General features: G+C 35.6%; 3 protein-coding genes across 3 annotated transcripts in view; 1 reads left to right on the top strand and 2 right to left on the bottom strand.

Annotated features, from left to right (window-relative positions):
- LOC125678738 (nuclear pore complex protein Nup98-Nup96-like) overlaps nt 1–2,636 on the bottom strand; it is a 44,095-nt gene extending 41,459 nt beyond the window's left edge. Inside the window, exon 1 of the mRNA XM_048917408.2 lies at nt 2,173–2,636. The gene's annotated coding sequence lies outside the window, so the exon portion shown is untranslated. The remainder of the gene's footprint in view (nt 1–2,172) is intronic.
- LOC125680456 (sorting nexin-5-like) lies at nt 2,636–12,969 on the top strand. The gene is made up of 14 exons (XM_048920063.2): nt 2,636–3,283; nt 4,811–5,020; nt 5,456–5,554; nt 5,936–6,066; nt 6,245–6,320; nt 6,425–6,508; nt 6,634–6,708; nt 6,832–6,862; nt 6,974–7,058; nt 7,174–7,213; nt 7,459–7,545; nt 9,266–9,355; nt 9,448–9,513; nt 11,140–12,969. Exons 1-14 carry the CDS (start codon nt 3,278–3,280, stop codon nt 11,296–11,298), a joined length of 1,239 nt encoding a protein of 412 aa, XP_048776020.2. The 5' UTR covers nt 2,636–3,277; the 3' UTR covers nt 11,299–12,969.
- Nucleotides 12,962–17,037, bottom strand: LOC125680457 (3-oxoacyl-[acyl-carrier-protein] reductase FabG-like). The gene is made up of 9 exons (XM_048920064.2): nt 16,892–17,037; nt 15,999–16,138; nt 15,277–15,369; nt 14,806–14,944; nt 14,675–14,715; nt 14,063–14,132; nt 13,937–13,973; nt 13,775–13,838; nt 12,962–13,355 (listed from the first exon to the last, which is right to left on the bottom strand). Exons 1-9 carry the CDS (start codon nt 16,929–16,931, stop codon nt 13,197–13,199), a joined length of 783 nt encoding a protein of 260 aa, XP_048776021.1. The 5' UTR covers nt 16,932–17,037; the 3' UTR covers nt 12,962–13,196.
- Nucleotides 17,038–18,334: the final 1,297 nt, after the last annotated feature.

The raw sequence follows: 18,334 nt of genomic DNA, 5'->3' as shown, positions 1-18,334 counted from the left end.
CCAAACTCAAAGGAGGGTTGCAGCCCCCGTAACCCCCTTCTAGATCCGCCGATTCTCCTCTTTTCATAGAGAGAGCGAGAGAGAGAATCTTATTTTATCACTAGTACAGAAGCCTATACCCGTTACTCTGAGAAACTCTGAAAGTTGTATATGTGGCCGGGGTAAATTCCCTTTTTGAATCCAATAATTTTGACTTATGGGCAAGCAAGTTTAACGTACTTCGAAAGCCGATTAGTAGCAGAAACGCTTATATCTAATGCATGTTTTTGGGTGGGGGTCGTTACTAGCTATGAGAAATGTCACGAAATTGAAATAAAAGATCTTGTTATTATTAATGAATAAAGATTCGTAGCAACAACTGAAATCAGGAGCGGATCAAAGATCTGTTAATCTGATTGTTATACCCGAAACAGCAGGCTTACATGCACTCTCGAATGCTTTAATATCTGTAAAAGAACACAGTCAATGGTAAATTTAGAAGGAGTCCGCACCTCCTTCAAGTTCGAAAGAACGTCATTTTCGTCCTCTAAATGCACGATTTTGCTTCTTTTGAATTTACTGTAGGCAAGTCCAAGAATCCGTCTTCAGATATCAAATATTACTCAGAATATTCACCTTTGTGGTTCCTATAAACTTACTTAAATTATTTCGGAGGCAACTCCCCTAACCTTCTTAGTCCATTGGTGTCAAACACTACTTAGAATTCACTATTTTGCTCCATTTAACTATAAAAACCGGGGAGCCCATATACCCAGGAGGAACTCATATCTCCATACTTCAATCTTGCGGTTCCAGCTGATTCTATCCTTGGTTGTATCAGCCGCCTTCCCTTGTTTTGCAAAATTTTAGATCCACCCCGTAAACTTTTTTTTCTTGTATACGCAATGGTTCGTTTCTTGTCAAAATAACGTCACGTAAGGTTTCTTATATTTTTGGATTTGTTGATAAATTGCATTAATTTTATTCATTTGTAGTATTTAATGGTTATTCTCACATTAACATTGCTAAATAATCATTTTCAGCCACAGTTGGGCGGTGTGATATTCACACTGTGTCTCGTACAATCTACAAACACGGTTAGGTTCAGTGACTTATCATCTTAAAGGGACTGGTTCACGATTTTTGATAAAAATAGTTTTCATTTTTGATGTTAAACATTAAAAATATAGCTCATTTAATGTTGACAGCCAAACTTTTGACCTTCTGAATGCAAAAATAAAAGTAATATTTTAGCCTTAAATATGTGTTATGTAAACAAAGACTCGAGTCTTTTTATGTAAACAAACAAACAAGTGAAATATTGATTTTGCAATATAATGCATTTTAATTTTGCATAGTAACAAATTTTAACTTTTAGATGACACATTTCACCCCAAAAATGCTTGAAATGTGAAAGATATAATAATACTTAGATCGATATCCATTTCTTTTGAAAATTTCGTAAACAATAGCATACCGCAATCTTTGTTTACGAAACAAATAATAAACTCTCTAAAATGAGATTCCGTGATGATGTATCACCTTAATTTTCATGTGAAATCTTTCAAACACATTAGACAGTAGATTCTGATCATTAAAAGTGAAAAACAAAATTTTGGGTAAAATCGTGAGTCAGTCCCTTTAAATGATGCAATTAGGAGTAGGGGCAAACACGTAGAAAAGTAACATTCGATGGCTGAGCCTCTCTAATAGTAGTGGATCCTGAAAAATTTCAAAGGGACGGTAATGCACCTTTTCCGTCCAAAAGAGAAACAGTAGACCCCAAAAAGGCCAACAAAAAAAAAAAAGGCCTTTTCAAAATTTTCAATCAGATCAGAGGGGTGTTGTAACTCCGCACTGGCTCCGTGTCATCTGTAGCTTGGATGAATTTTTTTAGTAACTATAGCACAAGGAAACAGTCCGTCAAAAAAAGGTACTTAGAAATTTCAAATAATAACTCATGAACAGAGAGCATTATATATCTCATGTCGGTCAAAGAGGGAAATGTTATAATTCAACAGCTGATATCCTTGTATTAGTTTCTGTATGTTAGTAGTTTGTTTTTTGTTTGGTTTTTTTTCTTTCGATCCTTCATTTGTTTAGACATTCTTTAAATTCTTTAAAGTTTTAGGTATAAGTTAGCTTTATCAAATAATATTTGCGCAAACAACACAGAAAATGACATTTACTTACCTTGTTTCTTGTAATTCTGCACAAATTAACAGATAAACAGATAGAACGCTATAGCCACGCATGGTTGTCTATTTTTAGAAAGGGGGAATTTCAGAGAGAGAGAGAGAGAGAGGCCAATAAAATGTGTAAAGTGAGGACAAATTTCAACCAATGGACAGACGTTGTGAGGACAAGAATTGCACTATGAGGACAAATCCTCATAAATGTGACCTACAGCATGTGAAAGATGTAGATACAAAGTATTAGCTTAGTGAGGATAAGTGGTGTGAGGACATGTCCTTACTAATATTCTCTCTCAAAAACCTTTTTTTCATAATTCAAAAGAGAGTATTAGATAAACTTTTATAGATATCCCTATAGCTATACCTAACATAGTACTTTTTTGCCTTTAGAATAATATATGTGTGTATTCTCTTCTACACATTGTGAGGACGTCCTCACTTTTACTGTATAGTACGTTTGGTCGGAGAGAGAGAGAGAGAGAGAGAGAGAGAGAGAGAGAGAGAGAGAGAACTTTATCAATAATTAAGATCATTTATGTGGAATGTAAAACCGTTTTAAAGTAACATCCTATATAATTGATCTCATTCATTTGTTAATTATGGTACGTTTTATTAAAATAACTGTGCGTTGTGGTTTTTTTTTTTGGTTTTTTTTTCTTTCTTCTTTTTTTTATTTTTGGTCACTGTATATTACCGATTCTTTTGCACTTGTTTCTGTAAATAATTTATGACGTCTGAATGCCTGTGTTTCCACTATAACATACAGTTTCAGTTAAGTAAATACAGGGAGGGTATTATTAATTTCGCCCAAAGTGTAAATCCAAAAGGGATCAAGATACAACCAATTCAAGCTGGCAAAGTTTTCTATTTTTAGACCAGGGAAATTCCAGTATGTTTGTTGACTTATACAAGCATATGTTTTAGGGGTTTTTCTTGTTATCTCTGTAAATCTAAATTAAATTGACACAATGATTTAACCGGGAGATGGACAGAAATAAATACAGTCTTCCTATATTCGTTTTCATTTATGTATGAAGTCACCGGAATATATACGGCGAGATTTCGACTAGTACATGTAATATCCGGTCAAAGCAGACCGCACAATGAAGGTAAACTTTATCGGAGAAAATAAAATTTCGTGAATTTACAGTACCATATTACATAACAACGTTGGCGAGATCTACTAAACGTTTTGAATTATTAGGAAGCAGATATATCATCGTTGTTTCTGTGGTTTACACGTAATTAGTTGTTTCAGCTGTGAAGACTCGAGTTCCGCCCCCTCCCAAAGGAAACACCCACCAAAGCACGATATACACGTAGCTAGTTTAATGGCATTGTATTTCATGCTTTGTTTTTATTTTGGAAATCCGACTAGGGCTGCAGAATACGGAATTTGAAATGTTCAAACCTTTTTATGTATTCTATGTATACAGTGTGTAATACACATCTTTAATAGTTTGGTAAGAGTGTAAATAGTATATATAGGAAATGAATTATAAACAAAGTTTAACACATTCCCATGGAAACCCTATTTAAGGTTCTTTTGCAGTGGAGTCTGTTACTAAAACAGTCTCTAAAAGTTTAAATATGCCAGATGAAATAAAAAAGTCATTAATTTAAAAAAAAATTAATTGAGGATATACTTCACAAATTCTCACTTAGCATTCATGTGCAATAACTTTAATAAATTTATATGGAATTTTAACAAACTTGCAAACAATACTAAATAAAAATTGCACCCCCTCCCCTCAATATAAAATTTAAAGTAAATTATGACTAGTATTATGATTAAGATCAGACTTGTACTCTGAAAGCCCTTATTAAAATTTCAGGGATAATCCCGGAAAAAACTGTTTGCACGTTTCATAAAAAACAATTGCTGTACACCATTTCAATATTCCAGTCTTTGATACTGTAACAGGAAGAAAGAAAATGCAACAGACCAGATTGGAATTCAAACCCGGGCCCCCAGAATCTCTAGTCAGGTGCTCTTCCAACTGACCTATCTGGCCACTGGTGGTCAAACCTATCTGACCACTACATTTCTCCCTCCTTAAATGTCTTCACTTCTTCAAGACATCAACCCAAGATCTTTACATCTCTTGGCAGACATTTTTATCTGTCAGTTCCAGGGGCTGGTGTACAGCAACCAAATGTAACAGGAAGGGGAAAATGGACCAGACTGAGATTTGAACTGGCCCCTTGAATCTCTAGTCAGGTGCTCTACCCTCTAAGATATCTAGCCACAGACAATCGAACCTATCTGATCTTTACAATACCATTATAGAAAATGTTTCTGACTAGCTTGTCTTGATGTGTTTTGCAAAAAAAAAGTTAATCTTGTATCATGTTTAAACAAAAGTGGATTTTGGTGATACTGTTTAACATAGTTTATGCCATATGGACTTCTTGTTGTTAGAATCATATAGCAAGTTACATTAATCCTCATCACCAGCACTGTTCTACATGGTGTAATCCAAATGTTAAAACTTCTATCTGTTCACATGATGTCAGGTATCAATATATTTACCATTGGTTAACCCCATCCCCACTCAAGGTTTGCCTCCTTCCATTTCGCTGTACTGATATCCCATGGTAATGACTAGTCTTTTTAAATTTTAGTATTTTGACAGGAACCAGAGGCTGATTTTGTCCAAGATGAGTCCCCCCCAACATCTACAGATCTGACATCAGCAAAAGAGCAGAATCACGAGAGCAAATCTGATAATTCTGATTTGTCCAATTCTCCGAACAGTGGCCCATTTCAACCACTTTACTCAATCAAAGTACCCAGTGCTGTCAAAAATGGAGAGGCTTTGCAGTTTACAGTCTGTGTGTCAAAGGTAGGAATTTTAAATAGTAAACACTGAGGGATCTTTTATACTGTGTACCTGGGGTGTATGATGCTGTGTATCTGAATTTGATAGTGTCTGATAGTTTTCTCAAATAACTTTAAGATGAAGCCCCAGGTTTAAAATTGATGAATACAATATCCCCACTGTTTACTTCGCAATGGACTTTTCCCCATTAAATCAGAAGTAGTTGGAGACTGCAATCCTCCTCCTCAACATCATCTTTGCTAGCCAAGGGTGATGCTCCACGGTGTTTCCCTTGGCTAGCGAAGATGCCTAAACATGGAAATATATTAATTGTGATCGATTGTTATTGGCTCATCTCCCATGTTTAATATAAGTCTACCATGTGCATTTTCAGTCATATAATCTAGTTTTCTTTTAATTTTGATATTGGTAATCTTGCTGACAATTTTCGTGTTGTAGGAGGGCAGTGAAGGTTCTGAGGAGATAGTTCGTGAGTATGATGACTTGGAATGGCTACAGCACTGCCTGATGACAGAAGATGGTGTTGTGGGCTGCATTGTGAGTAATGCAAATATTGTCTTTCTTAGATTGTGACATCTGCTGAAATTCCCACTAGAAATAATCAGTTCCCCAAGATGGAAAAGGGGGGGGGGGGGGAGATCCTCTCAGACTTTCCACAATCTTAGTTATACATTTTGTGTTATACTATTTGAAGACTTAATACTTGGTGAACTGAAAGGTCAAGGTCAATGTATGACTGATAAAGGTTAAGTTCATTCATCAAGGTCAAACAGTCAAGGACATGTTTCACAAACTCTCATTACCTCCTTCCTATTGAAAGAATAGCAGAGAAGGACATTCTTGTTACTTATGTTGAATGGTCTGTGGTTTAATAAGCCTTTGTGTTCACACATGATTTTGTTTGATCCTTTCTCTTAGATCCCACCTCTTCCCCCAAGGCCCGAGTATGATGCCAAGGCTGCAGAAATGAAAACAAAGAAACAGCTTGGCAGTGATGCTCACATCATCATGGCTGATGAGTTCCATAAGGACTGTAGAAATGTGGAAAGGTTTGTAAGGATTTTTTTCCCGAATTTTGTGTATCATACAAATTTGTTGGAAATCATCACTAAACTAAAGTTTTTGTCCGTGAATTATTCATTTAAACCTACGAATGAAGATAAAAAAAAACCATTTCAACAATAATATTTCAAATTCTTTCACCAATACATGTTATTGCATTATCAGATATCTGAAAATGGTAATTTCACATCAAGTATTTGGAAGAAGTGAACTTCTTAAGCAGTTTCTTTGTCAAAAAGAGGTATGTGCTGCCTTTATTGTTTGTGTGAGATTGTCTCTGATCTAAATGTGTGAGGATATTTTAAATTACCAACAGATATGTAACCATGTTGAGATTGATTCCAGGCAGCTGTGAGAACAAAATTAAAGAAGAGTTTGTTTATGCGAGTATCTCAGGCAGTTGACGAGGCACGGAAGGGCCAACGCAAGGCAAGACAATTTTATGTTGATTTATGTACACAGTGATGTGGTTGGACTTCTAAAAGATAGCATACATATATATTTCTATGATATGATAAAATCCATACAATTCATGCATGAAACTTTCTTTTCAGGACATAGATGAATACTTTCAGAAACAGAGGGACTGGTCTACTAAATATGCAGCTTGTATGAAAGAGACCTCAGTGGTACAATTTTATGTTTTCTGAAAATGATGGAAATTTTGTAAACTATTTCAGATGGAACACGTATGATAGTCAATCTAACAAATATTTAAACTTCAGGCTTCTAGAGTATGATTTCTTTTACAGAACTTTAATAAGATGATATATGCACAGATGAGTGAGTACATTACTATCTATTCTATTTCTAATGCTCTAAATTCATCAAAATATGATTATTAATGGGTCCCAGGACTGTAGCAATTCTTCACATGGTGATACTTTTCTACAGGATTAGCTAACTGCTATGGTAACCTAGCAACAGCTCTGAAAGAAAGTGTTCCAATTAATGACAACATACAGAAAGAAATTAACGGGTAATTTTCTGTCCTATTTTTGGATAAACGGAAAACAGTCTAGCCTTTAATTTTCAATTCAATTGGTATATGAGAGTGATACACTGTAGTACTTAGAAGACTTTGATATTTATAGGTGTCAACTGATTCTCAGTGAAGGTGTAGAAAATGCGAAGGTAATTGCTTCTTACAGCCCCTCTTCCTTTCTGTGAAACTCAATAAGTACTTTTATTAGAACAACCACTGTATTAGTCTCTGCTTAATACACACCTCTCCAAACACTTGTTTCATAGCTGACTAACTCTTGATTTTAGAAAAGAAAAATAGAATTTAGTGTTGTTGCTTTAAATTGTTATAATGTCAACATGAACTTGTGATTATGAGTACAGTGTTGTACCTTATTGATTTCTTGATATTTCAGCATGGATTGGAAGTCATGTCTAGAAATGATGAGAAAACCATAGGAGTTCACCTCGATCTCTATACCAAGTACATGGAGTCTGTAAAGGTAAGCTAGAAGACTAGAAACTTGTTTTGTTGATACCTTCCACATCCCTCATTCCCTCACTCCACTTTCTTCTCTCCACATCCATCCTCTCCACAAAATTTTACAATGTTCCCTCCACCACTGTCAACTCGACTCTCATATCAACAAAAGTATAGCCAATGGTACAACATATGCCCATTAGATCTTCAGTGCAATATCTGTATTGATGATGAAAAAAAGTCCAGAAAACTATTTAACTTATTTTTAGCCCTAAAGTAGGTCACAGTGCACCAATCAAGTTGAAGTTTAAACTGATTATGTATTTCTCTGAGAGGGAAGTTGTGACAAAATTTCATGACAATACTTGTATCCATAATATAAAAAAAAATCTGGAAAATTGTTGGACCTACTTTTACCACTAAAGTAGGTCATGGTGCCAATCCAGCTGAAATGCAAACTTATATTCTCCGAGAAGAAGCTTGTTACTAAATTTCAGGGCAATATCTATCCGTAACAAAAATAATGTTTTTCTACAAAGTGATACTATGACCTTGACCTTGAGAAACAATAGGCATCCTCTGCTTGGCATATAAGGTGTATGTGTACCAAGTTTGACAGTTCTATCCCCAATGGTTTGGTCTGTATCCTGCCTGCAAGGTTTCCCACTAAGTGATACCACAACCTTGACCTTTGACCTTGAAGAATAAAAGGTATCCTCCACTTGGCATATGGAGTATGTGTACCAAGTTTGACAGTCCTAGCCCCAATAATTCGGTCTGTATTTTGCCTACAAGGTTTTCCTATTAACTGATACTATGAACTTTACCTTTGACCTTAAAAAACAATAGGCATCTTCCTCTTATCATGGTGATCAAATGTACCAAGTTGTAACATCCTGGAGCTTACAGTTTGATCTATATCCTGCCTACAAGGTTTTTCTACTACATGTAAGTGATACTGCAACCTTGACCTTTGACAAACAATAAACATGTTTTTCTTATCATGGTGATCAAATGTACCAAGTTGTAAGAATTTGGACCTTATGGTTCGGTCTGCATCCTGCCTACAAAGTTTTCTATTAAGTGATACTACGACCTTGACCTCTGACCTTGAGAAACAAAAGGCATTTTCCTCTCATCATGGTGATCAAATGTACCAAGTTGTAAGATCCTTGAGCTTACAGTTCATTTTGTATTTTGCCTGCAAGGTCTGGACAGACAGACGGATGACACCATACCATAATGTCCCATCTTTGATGGGCGTATAAAAACTGAGGACTTTTAGAATTATTGAAAAAGAAGACAAAGGGTGAGTGCTTTTAACTCTATGATTTAATCCTTTTTCAGCTCCTTAAACATTGCTTAAATTTTGGGAAAACTGGAAAATTTCATATGCTTAATAACTTTGATGTATATGTGTTAAAATTGTCAAGAAAGTTTGCATGGATACATCATTTGAATTCAATTAAGAATTGATAAATTCTGCTTCATTGCCTTAAATCCAAAGCAATATTGAAGTTATGCCCTAAAGATATGGAACTATCACAAATGAAAGAGCAGTGGTGGATCTGAATCATTTCTTTTATTTAAGAATTGAGTGATACAAGTTCAAAAATAGGCCAAGAATATTAATGGAAAAGGTTTTGGGATCTCAATGTTATCTTTTGTATGTTTTTAATAGCTTGATGGCTAACACAGGTCCATAAATTGTATCTTTTTATGTCTATTTTTCCCTTCTGTAGGAGATGTTATTCAGGAGAACCTGCTTACTGGTGTCATATGAAGAGGCCAATCGGGCATTAGAGAAAGCTAAACCAAACAAGAAAACAGCAGTAAGACTGGCTTAGTTTGCCATTACAAAAACGGAACATGTGTATGTATGATAAATTACTAAAATGTATTATATATTGGTGTACATTTCTAGGCAGAAGAACTCCAGCGTACCACAGAGAAATCGTTTGAAGAATGTACTGACAATGCGAGACGGGAGGTAAGTTGAAGTGTCATGGTAACGTCTATCCAGTGTGTCTCACGAATACCAGCATAAACTACACCTGTCCATCCATATTGGGGGATATTTGAAATATTGTAGAAGCGAAGACCAGAGACACAAGATTCAACATTATTCATGTTTCACCAGAATACAAATTACAGGATACACTAAATTCCTTTGACCTCAATATTTATCATTAATCATGGTGTAGTAAAGAGTGTACAAGTTTTCAGAAACATCTGTGCACTAGTCTCTTCGAAAATGTCCAGACAAAACCATGTCCACAGACAGATGGACAGACTGACAAATGGACAGAATGATTCCATTACACTTATGCTGTAGTCTCTGTGAGAGAACATGTCATTACAATATCTATAACAAATATGACCAAGTCCTCAAAGTTGAAGAAAGACCTGTAAAATGAAGAAAAATAGTCCAATCATAATGAAAACATCAATTAATTAAGTGCACATGAGTAAACAGTATACAAAATTCAGAAAAATCCATGTGCTAGTCAGGATAAAATCAGATCTACAGGCAGATGGACATGCGGATTCCAATATACCCCTCCCCTAAACTTTGTTTGCAAGGGGCATGATTAGACTGTGGTTTTCATATTCAATGTGCTTTACTTCATGAGAGATTTGCAAGATTCATGAGCACAATTTTCATGTGAATATTTGTAACTATGAAACTTTCATCAAATTTATGTACATAAAGTGCATATCTTGGCTCACCTTCATTGCCCTTTGTGAATGCTTATACAATTGGCGATTCATACAGAGAATTGTATCTAGTGCGATGAACAATACCTATAGCACATTAGGTTTCAACAATACCTATAGCACATTAGGTTTCAGGAACCTGGAATTAGTTCTGAAATGTTCCAGCCTTAGTTTTGTTCCTAACTAGCTTTGAATTAGAGTTGAGGGATAACAAGTAAATGTGTGAATTCATGTTCCCCACTTGACTTCAAGCAATATAATAGATGACATTAGATATATCATGTAGAGACAATTTGACACCTTAAACAAACTAGTGACCTTTGGATCTCAGAAGTGTTGAATATCATCCTTTTGTGATAGAAACTCTTTATGTGAAATCTTAGATAGTATTTGAGATATTATTTGCAAATTGTTTCTTGTCATATGACCTAAAAACAATCAGGATCATACATGTATTTAATTCATTGAGACTCTTCATGTTAAGTCCCATTACTGAATGTCAAACAGGATCCGAGATTTCAAGAAACTATATTTTCAACCTTCTGACCTTAAACATAACAGTGGTCATCCTCTAGTCAAAGAGACTTATGTGAAGAGTATATGTGAAGTTTCATTATTAAAGTTGAAGATATAATCTGGAAACCCCAACCATCTGGAGTATGTAACCCAGTGATCTTGACCTTTGATTTTCTTACCTCAAAAACAATAGGGGTCATCCTTAAATCATGGAGACTTTTGGTGTGAAGTTCATTTCTAGACACAATATTATCTGGAACCCATCTCTCATCTCTTGACCTTGGATTAGCTGATGTCATTCTTTAGTCTTGCAAGTTTCCTTGCTAAAGTTGAATATCATCCAATAACCAAGATGTTCAAACCCAAAACAATTCTATTGTAGTTGAAGTCCTTCAGGCAGCAAAGAATTTTAGCCTTTGGGGAAGAGTTATCTACCTTTGCAGAGGCCCAGATCAAGACATCAAGAGATACCATTACTCTCTTACTCAGGACTCTACGGTCCATCAAATGTCCAGACGATAGTCAGACCACACAAGAGTGATTCCTCAACTGCTGGAATTCTCCAGTACAATGAGAAAGAACACTTTCCGCATTCTCAATGCCAAATCCTTGTGCCTTCATTTTTATTTTTACAGTTCAAGGTATTCAATGTATAACACCTCTAATCATGTACCAGTCACATGAATTTGATCTACTTCACTTTCATCATTATCTAACAATGAACATTTATTGTCATTTAAATCATTTAGAATTCTTCAATCTCCTTTCCATTCTTTTTGCATGTGAGGCTTTTTGGAAGAGTTATCCACCCTTGGTAAAGTAAGAAAAATCTAATTTTTAAAAAAAGTGTGTCGTAATTGATTGATTTTATTTCATATTCTCATAAAGAGAAAGTTTATGTAACATTTTACCAAGAGATTTATATAAAAATTCATTTAAAAAAAAATATTTTAATAAAACATGCTTCCCTTAGACTTCAATGTAAAATTTTGGGTGAAATAAATCAAGCAGTAAATAAAATTTTGTTAATCCCGATTGTGAAATATTTTTTGTTCATTAAACTCTTCAAAATGATACCATGATTACAAAAATCCCACCATTCATTTAATAGATATGAAATATTGTTGTTATACATTGAATACCTTAAGCATATATTTATAACAATCAATACAGGTAATCCCCCTGTGACATTTCACCATGCTCAATTACATCCAGCTGAAATGCCTTCTTTCCATCCAATTATCATTGTATGGTGCTTAATATTATAGAAAATTTCCCCCAATACATCTATGCCATCATATACAATATTTGCAATTAAGGACTATATGCAATAGTGATCATTTTCTGCCCCATTATATGCATTATGTATTGAGAGAGGACCATATAATTGCACAGAAATACAACCTTGTTTCAAAACAGTAAAAATTAATCCTTATAATGACCTTATTAATTAGTAATGATGTCATGGAAATTTTTCCAGCAAAAATATGGTACACATGTATTTCAGCCCCCCCCCCCCCTTCTTTCGTCAAGGAATAGAGTACTTGCATGATCAGACACCATATATGAACTTAATGTATAAAACAATAATTATCATTAGAATTATTCTGATCATGCATTTACTCTTAAATATTATTTTTAAATCAAAAGGTGGATAATATTTTGAACTTTTGACAGAATTTTAGAGAAATTACAAAAAAGGTTCAGTTGCAATAGCACAGAAACAATCATTCAACGCTATTGTCACCTATATATTTTTAACAGCCATTGGTTCATGTTTATTATACTGAGTGTAGCAGACATTTGAATTGTGCTAAATTTCTAATGTTTTATAGGGCATGTTTAGCAATATACTTAATATGTACCTTTCTATTCTTTTTTATGAACATTATATTTTGCTGATATGGATACAAATTTATGGTTGATTTTCATTCCATTTAATGTCAAAAAACGAGCAGACTCGAGATTACAACACACCCGCACGCATTAATGAATTTTACATTTTTCTAATACATCTGTATAATTATATTGTATCTGTTGTTATACAATAGGTGTCCTGAGGACACGTCAATAATTTGTTGTATCTGTGATTGTGATGCCAAAGGATATTAATTCATGTTACATTCCTAACACCATTGTTAAAATTGTGCAATATAATTTTCTAGTGATTGTTTATCTGCATGGGACACAATAAAAATATTCAGTCAATGTGTTAAGCCAATTTATTTGATACAAATTATAATATGTATTCATGCATGGGAAACACAAGCAGCAATAATGCACATTTTAATCCTATCTTATAATACAATGTATCAGAGAAATTGGATACTCCCTGCCATTAACAAGAACTGAACGTGTTTTCAAATTGCCAAGATACATTGCACTAATACATTATTGTTCTATTATTGATGTATGGTCATCAATGGTGACCATGTTTCCTTATACAGGTGCTTTAGCATGACGCCCTCCATCCACAAAGACAAGTTCCCCTGTGACCGAGGCCGATTGGTCCGAGGCGAGGAACAGGATCACCTTGGCAACTTCCTCAGGTTCAATAGCTGCTGTTAGTGGCTGAAGTTCCTTCTGTTTTTCTAAATACTACAAAAATAGTGCACTGACAGTAAACTACAAAAATAGTGCACTGCCAGTTCACTACAAAAATAGTGCACTGCCAGTAATGAGAGATTCCAGAGAAAACTGAATAAAATTCTTCATGGTTGTATTGAGTTAGGGACTTCCACATTATGATGCTACAGTAACAACTTTTCTAATAACAAAATTTTGAATCATTAAAACAATATTAATAGCAAAGAGTTTAGATTGCACCACAATTTCTGTAAACCAGATCAAAACCCCCTGTACATAAATTTGTAAAGCAGACAAAAGCCCTGTATTGTGGTAAAAATTTAAGAACATCTCATCCTACTTGTTGAAATAGTTGTATATTCTAACCCACCACTGTTTATTTATGTAGTAGTAGCAGCTGTTATTTGATAGTTATATACAGAACATCTCACCGCCTTGTAAGCTTCCTCCGTCATTCCTGCTCGTCTCTGGAATTCAGTAACTACAACTCCTGGACTAAAAAAGAAGGGGGAAAGTGTGAATATTACATAATTCAGAAGTTCTTTGAATGCAGATGCACACATGATTTTCATTGTCTTTCCTTTTAAACTTACTTCACAGAGTTGACCCGGACCTTGTCCTTGGCCAGATCTGTAAACGAGAGAGAAGTACATGCATTTGTCGGGGATCATATATAGAGAAGAGACTCATTGAGGGAATATATATTTATAGTAACTCACCGACAGCCAGAGTCCTGGTGAAGTGATCCAGTGCAGCCTTACTCATACAGTAGGTGAGAGCCAATGGAAACTGGAGAAACAAAGCAGTGTTTAGACCGAATACTTGTCATTCAAAAATCCACATGAGGCCCGTAGCCAAATTGGTAATATGGACAAAGGAAATAAAAAAAAACCTTCTCCTACTGTGGTCCCATTATTTAAGTCTTGTGTTGAATAATCTTGAATCTTCAATACATGATGGTTACTCTTATGAGAGATGAATAGTTGAACTTTTATTACCGGTAGATTTTCTGGTAATTACATGCATTATCTCCATACTTCACATCGATCTATTTCATTTAGTTTAAATTAATAATATTTGTATACTATTGATAAATAGTTGTGAAATTTGACAGATCAGGTTATTGACTCCTCTTAAGATGTGCAATCTAATTAAAACCAGACCTTTTATACTCGCCCTGATACTTTACACTGAAATTTCCAGTATTCAGAGAAGAAGTAGAAAAGACGTGAACAAACGAGAACCCAGTACATATGTACAGCATCCCTGGAAGCTTTTTAATACGGTTTCCCTAGATAAGGACGATAGAAAGAGGAGAAGCCCGAACTTACTGATCGTTGTCCGGAAATGCTGGACACATTTACCACACATCCTATAAAAGAAAACATGCATGTTAACAATATCTTATAATAAAAACATCCCCAAAGAATAAAGTATTTTTTGAAGCCTCAAAACTGTGTACCTTCTGTTTTCTTCAAATGGGGGACGCACATCTGCGTCAGCATGAACGGTGCGCGGGTGTTGATGTTAAAGATGTTGTCGAACACCTCCGCCGATGTGTTCAGAAAACTAACATACTGACCACTTCCGGCATTGTTTACCTGTAATTTGTAATCAATTTCAACGTTAGAACTTCCATAAAATAAACTATTTCCATTTCGACTACATTGTAATTTCTGGAAAGATATTGACCTCCTTATTAGGCATTACACAAGCATGTGCCTAAAGTTAAGTAATGTTCGGCAGAATACTAGTATAATTCGATGTAAAACATCTTTTTTTTAATTTGGAAAACGTCGTACTAATTGCTGCGACTTTTTTCAAGGACTATATAGCGTTAGGATTCCACCATATTTTATCATGAATTCAATTTCAATGATTGTTGATAACAACTTAGACCATCGAAAACATACCCACATCTTGCGAGACTTACCAGAACATCTATTTGTCCATATTTCTCTAAAGTTGAACCCACCAAACTTTTCAAGTTTTCTTCCACTGTGATATCACAACTTGTTACAAATATCTACAAGATTCAGAGATATCTTTCTTCACGTCATGTCGGTTCATCTCTATACCTAATTCACTCAATAACGCTAATATAATCTTGAATTTATCTGGCAACAGTTGAAAGTATATAATTTAGAAAAGCACAGACCTATATCGTATAATTTGATGTCTGGCAAGTGCCATGATCCCCGTTTCAAATTATCGTAGCCATTGACTTATTCGATATGCTAAATAAGTTTAACCGACTGCTATCTTACTGAACAAGAGTTCCATGACTGCTATCTTACTGAAGAAGAGTTCCATGGACCAAAATTCTCAGTTCAAGTTACCTTCCCATTAACCACATCGAAATGATCCATGAAATTTGGAAGCATTGATGATATTGGTCCCATTCAAAGCGGGGGAGGGGGGTATATGTTGATAAGTACTAATGGTAATTACCACTCTTACATATTAAAGTTCTTTATACAAATGAAAACAATCCTTCTTCATACAGTCATTATCTTCATTTTTTTCTCGTCCCATTTGCTAGTCTTCCTCACGTGCATACAAGAGAAAAAAGTGTCAGTTACCGTGACTACAGTCAGATACCCAGGTTGGGTCTATAGACTAAGGTTGATGTTGGAGAGCGCGTACAATACTTGCCTTCTCCTGTGGTAGTCCTTTTGCGGAGCACCGACTCGCTACATCGTTTAGCCTCTCTACATTACGTGCAGCTAGAACCAATCTTGCACCAGTTTTGGCAAATTCAAGTGCAGTCGCAGCACCTATTCCTGAACTAGCACCTGTTGTTTCAAATATTAAATACCTTCAGATTATCAAATGTGTGTGCATGTAAATACATGTATGTTCAACACTCTTTGTAAGACCTATTAATGTAAAAATTTGTAGTTTCCACTTTTTGACTGTAAAGATTACGGCAAAACTAAACCCATCCAACCCCACAACGATGCTAATCAGTCTATTTGGGAAATGATCCAAATATTTCAATATCTATGTATCAACCCCTTCCCCAATGATCAGTTGGTATCAATTCAAAGGGAAGCAAACAAATTCATTACAACTAGTCGATAGTCAAGATTACTATGTTGTGCAATCATAACGGACTCCTTATCTTCACCTACTAGTCATTTGTTCTTATACAACTTATTTTATTGTTATTTAAATAGCGTTTAGAGGAATATGGATTTTACGCTTTACAAAATAAATTTATTATTTATTAAATAGGCCTATACAAATTTTCATTGACCGTGATCTGTCGGGTACCAATGGGATTCCATAGAGTAATTCAAATCTGGGTCGTTGTGAAACAAACTTATATATTACGTTCACCTCTTTCAGCCAAATAGGAGATAGATGATACGGCCACATCTAGAACCTCTTTGTAATGTCAGTGTTAGATATAGCTAGGACATTATATTATCAATTGTGTAAATCTGAAAATGAAAATTAACGCATTTCTACGATTTTTATATAACTGGCAGTCACATGTATAAATATATATACCATGGCTATAACAGTGTTACGAATTAATTTACCTGTAATGATAACGACTTTGTTCAAAAGGGAACTCATCATCTCTGATACTCTATGTCGGTCCGATTTCCTACCGTACTATGGTGCACAGTTACGATGTTAAAGTATCATAATTATTGGCATTTAAAACCTCTGTCGTAGAGCATCTGGTGTGTTACCAAATACCAACCCGGATTAGCCATGTATCGAAAACCGAAACATTGAAAACGACAGCTGTCCATTGTTGTCAATTGTTTTTCACCTTGAACATGCATGTGTCGTTGTAACAGGCACGGGGTGAGGATGCCCTTTTTTGACAACGCACATTTTCCGTTATGTTAATTATTTTGGTATAGAAAATAAGGCCAAAGAACAAAACAAGTTACCGTGGACTCTGGGGTCCCGCAGGGGACCGTCCTCGGCCCCATCCTATTTTTGTGCCACATTAATGACCTTCCAGCGCATGTACGCTCCCAGACAAGAGTGTATGCAGATGACTGTTTGCTTTACCACCAAATTAAGTCTCAGGAAGATCACGCCATACTACAACAAGTTTCAAAAAAGGGCCAAGTAATGGGGCATGAAGTTTAATGCTAAAAGATGCTGTATCCGGGGAAAGAGACAACACTTTAATAACCTGGACAATACCATCCTCCAGCAGGTCCCCTCCGACCCTTACCTCGGAATTACAATCTCAGAGGACCTCAAGTGGGGAAACCATATCGGTAACATCACCAAGAAAGCCAATTTAACCCTAGGTTTTCTTGTGTAGGAACGTGCGCAGTTGCCCAAAAATCAAGCAGACGCACTGCATACTTGTCGCTCATCAGGCCGATCCTAGAATATGGCTCAGTTGTATCACAGGCACCTGAAGTATGGATATTACTAACACCCCAACACCCCCCTTTTTTGATAATTTTTTATTTTGGTTCCAATAATTTCTCTGAATTGTGTGAATTCCCGGTCTCTCTCATCCCTCTTTCGATTCATGGAATCGTTTCACGCTTTTTGTAAGCTTTAGAGATTGGCCTTCTACCGGTATAATAAAATACACGAGGTATGAAACAAAAATTTGTAAACAAACAGGGGTTCCCCGTTTCGGGGCACATTTTCCAAATAATTGCAGTGTTACCTAAGGAATTCTGGCGAGCGGCAGGTCAGGGAGATGTCATACTATAAGTCTCTTCAACTCAAAACCCATCTCATCTCTTTTATTTGACACAATCTTGGTGCATTGATCGAACAGGGCTTCATCTCTTCCACTGGCAGCCAAAAAGGAGGTCACAGAGTACGAATTTATAACGTGTCGTGTGATTGGTCCGCGAGTAATCCAGAGACCATTCGGATGAAACAATGACTTTGCGAACCAATCACACGGCGCGTACAACAACATTGTATATTGTTTAACGTGAGGGACTCTCGAGAATCTTTCACTCATATGGAAACGTCACCATTGTCGGTGAAGG

Source organism: Ostrea edulis, chromosome 2 (genome assembly GCF_947568905.1).
Source record: "Ostrea edulis chromosome 2, xbOstEdul1.1, whole genome shotgun sequence".
Classification (NCBI taxonomy): Eukaryota; Metazoa; Mollusca; class Bivalvia; order Ostreida; family Ostreidae; genus Ostrea; species Ostrea edulis.
This window is presented reverse-complemented; position numbering and strand designations above follow the sequence as displayed.

Excerpts from the sequence above, each read along its gene's own strand:
- LOC125680456 (XM_048920063.2), top strand. Across the intron at positions 5,021-5,455 it reads TTACAGTCTGTGTGTCAAAG|GAGGGCAGTGAAGGTTCTGA; the intron begins GTAGGAATTTTA and ends TTCGTGTTGTAG. Across the intron at positions 6,509-6,633 it reads CACGGAAGGGCCAACGCAAG|GACATAGATGAATACTTTCA; the intron begins GCAAGACAATTT and ends CTTTCTTTTCAG.
- LOC125680457 (XM_048920064.2), bottom strand. The coding sequence starts at position 16,931 with ATGATGAGTTCCCTTTTGAACAAAGTCGTTATCATTACAG. Across the intron at positions 13,974-14,062 it reads CACCAGGACTCTGGCTGTCG|ATCTGGCCAAGGACAAGGTC; the intron begins GTGAGTTACTAT and ends TCTCGTTTACAG. Across the intron at positions 13,839-13,936 it reads GTCCGGGTCAACTCTGTGAA|TCCAGGAGTTGTAGTTACTG; the intron begins GTAAGTTTAAAA and ends CTTCTTTTTTAG.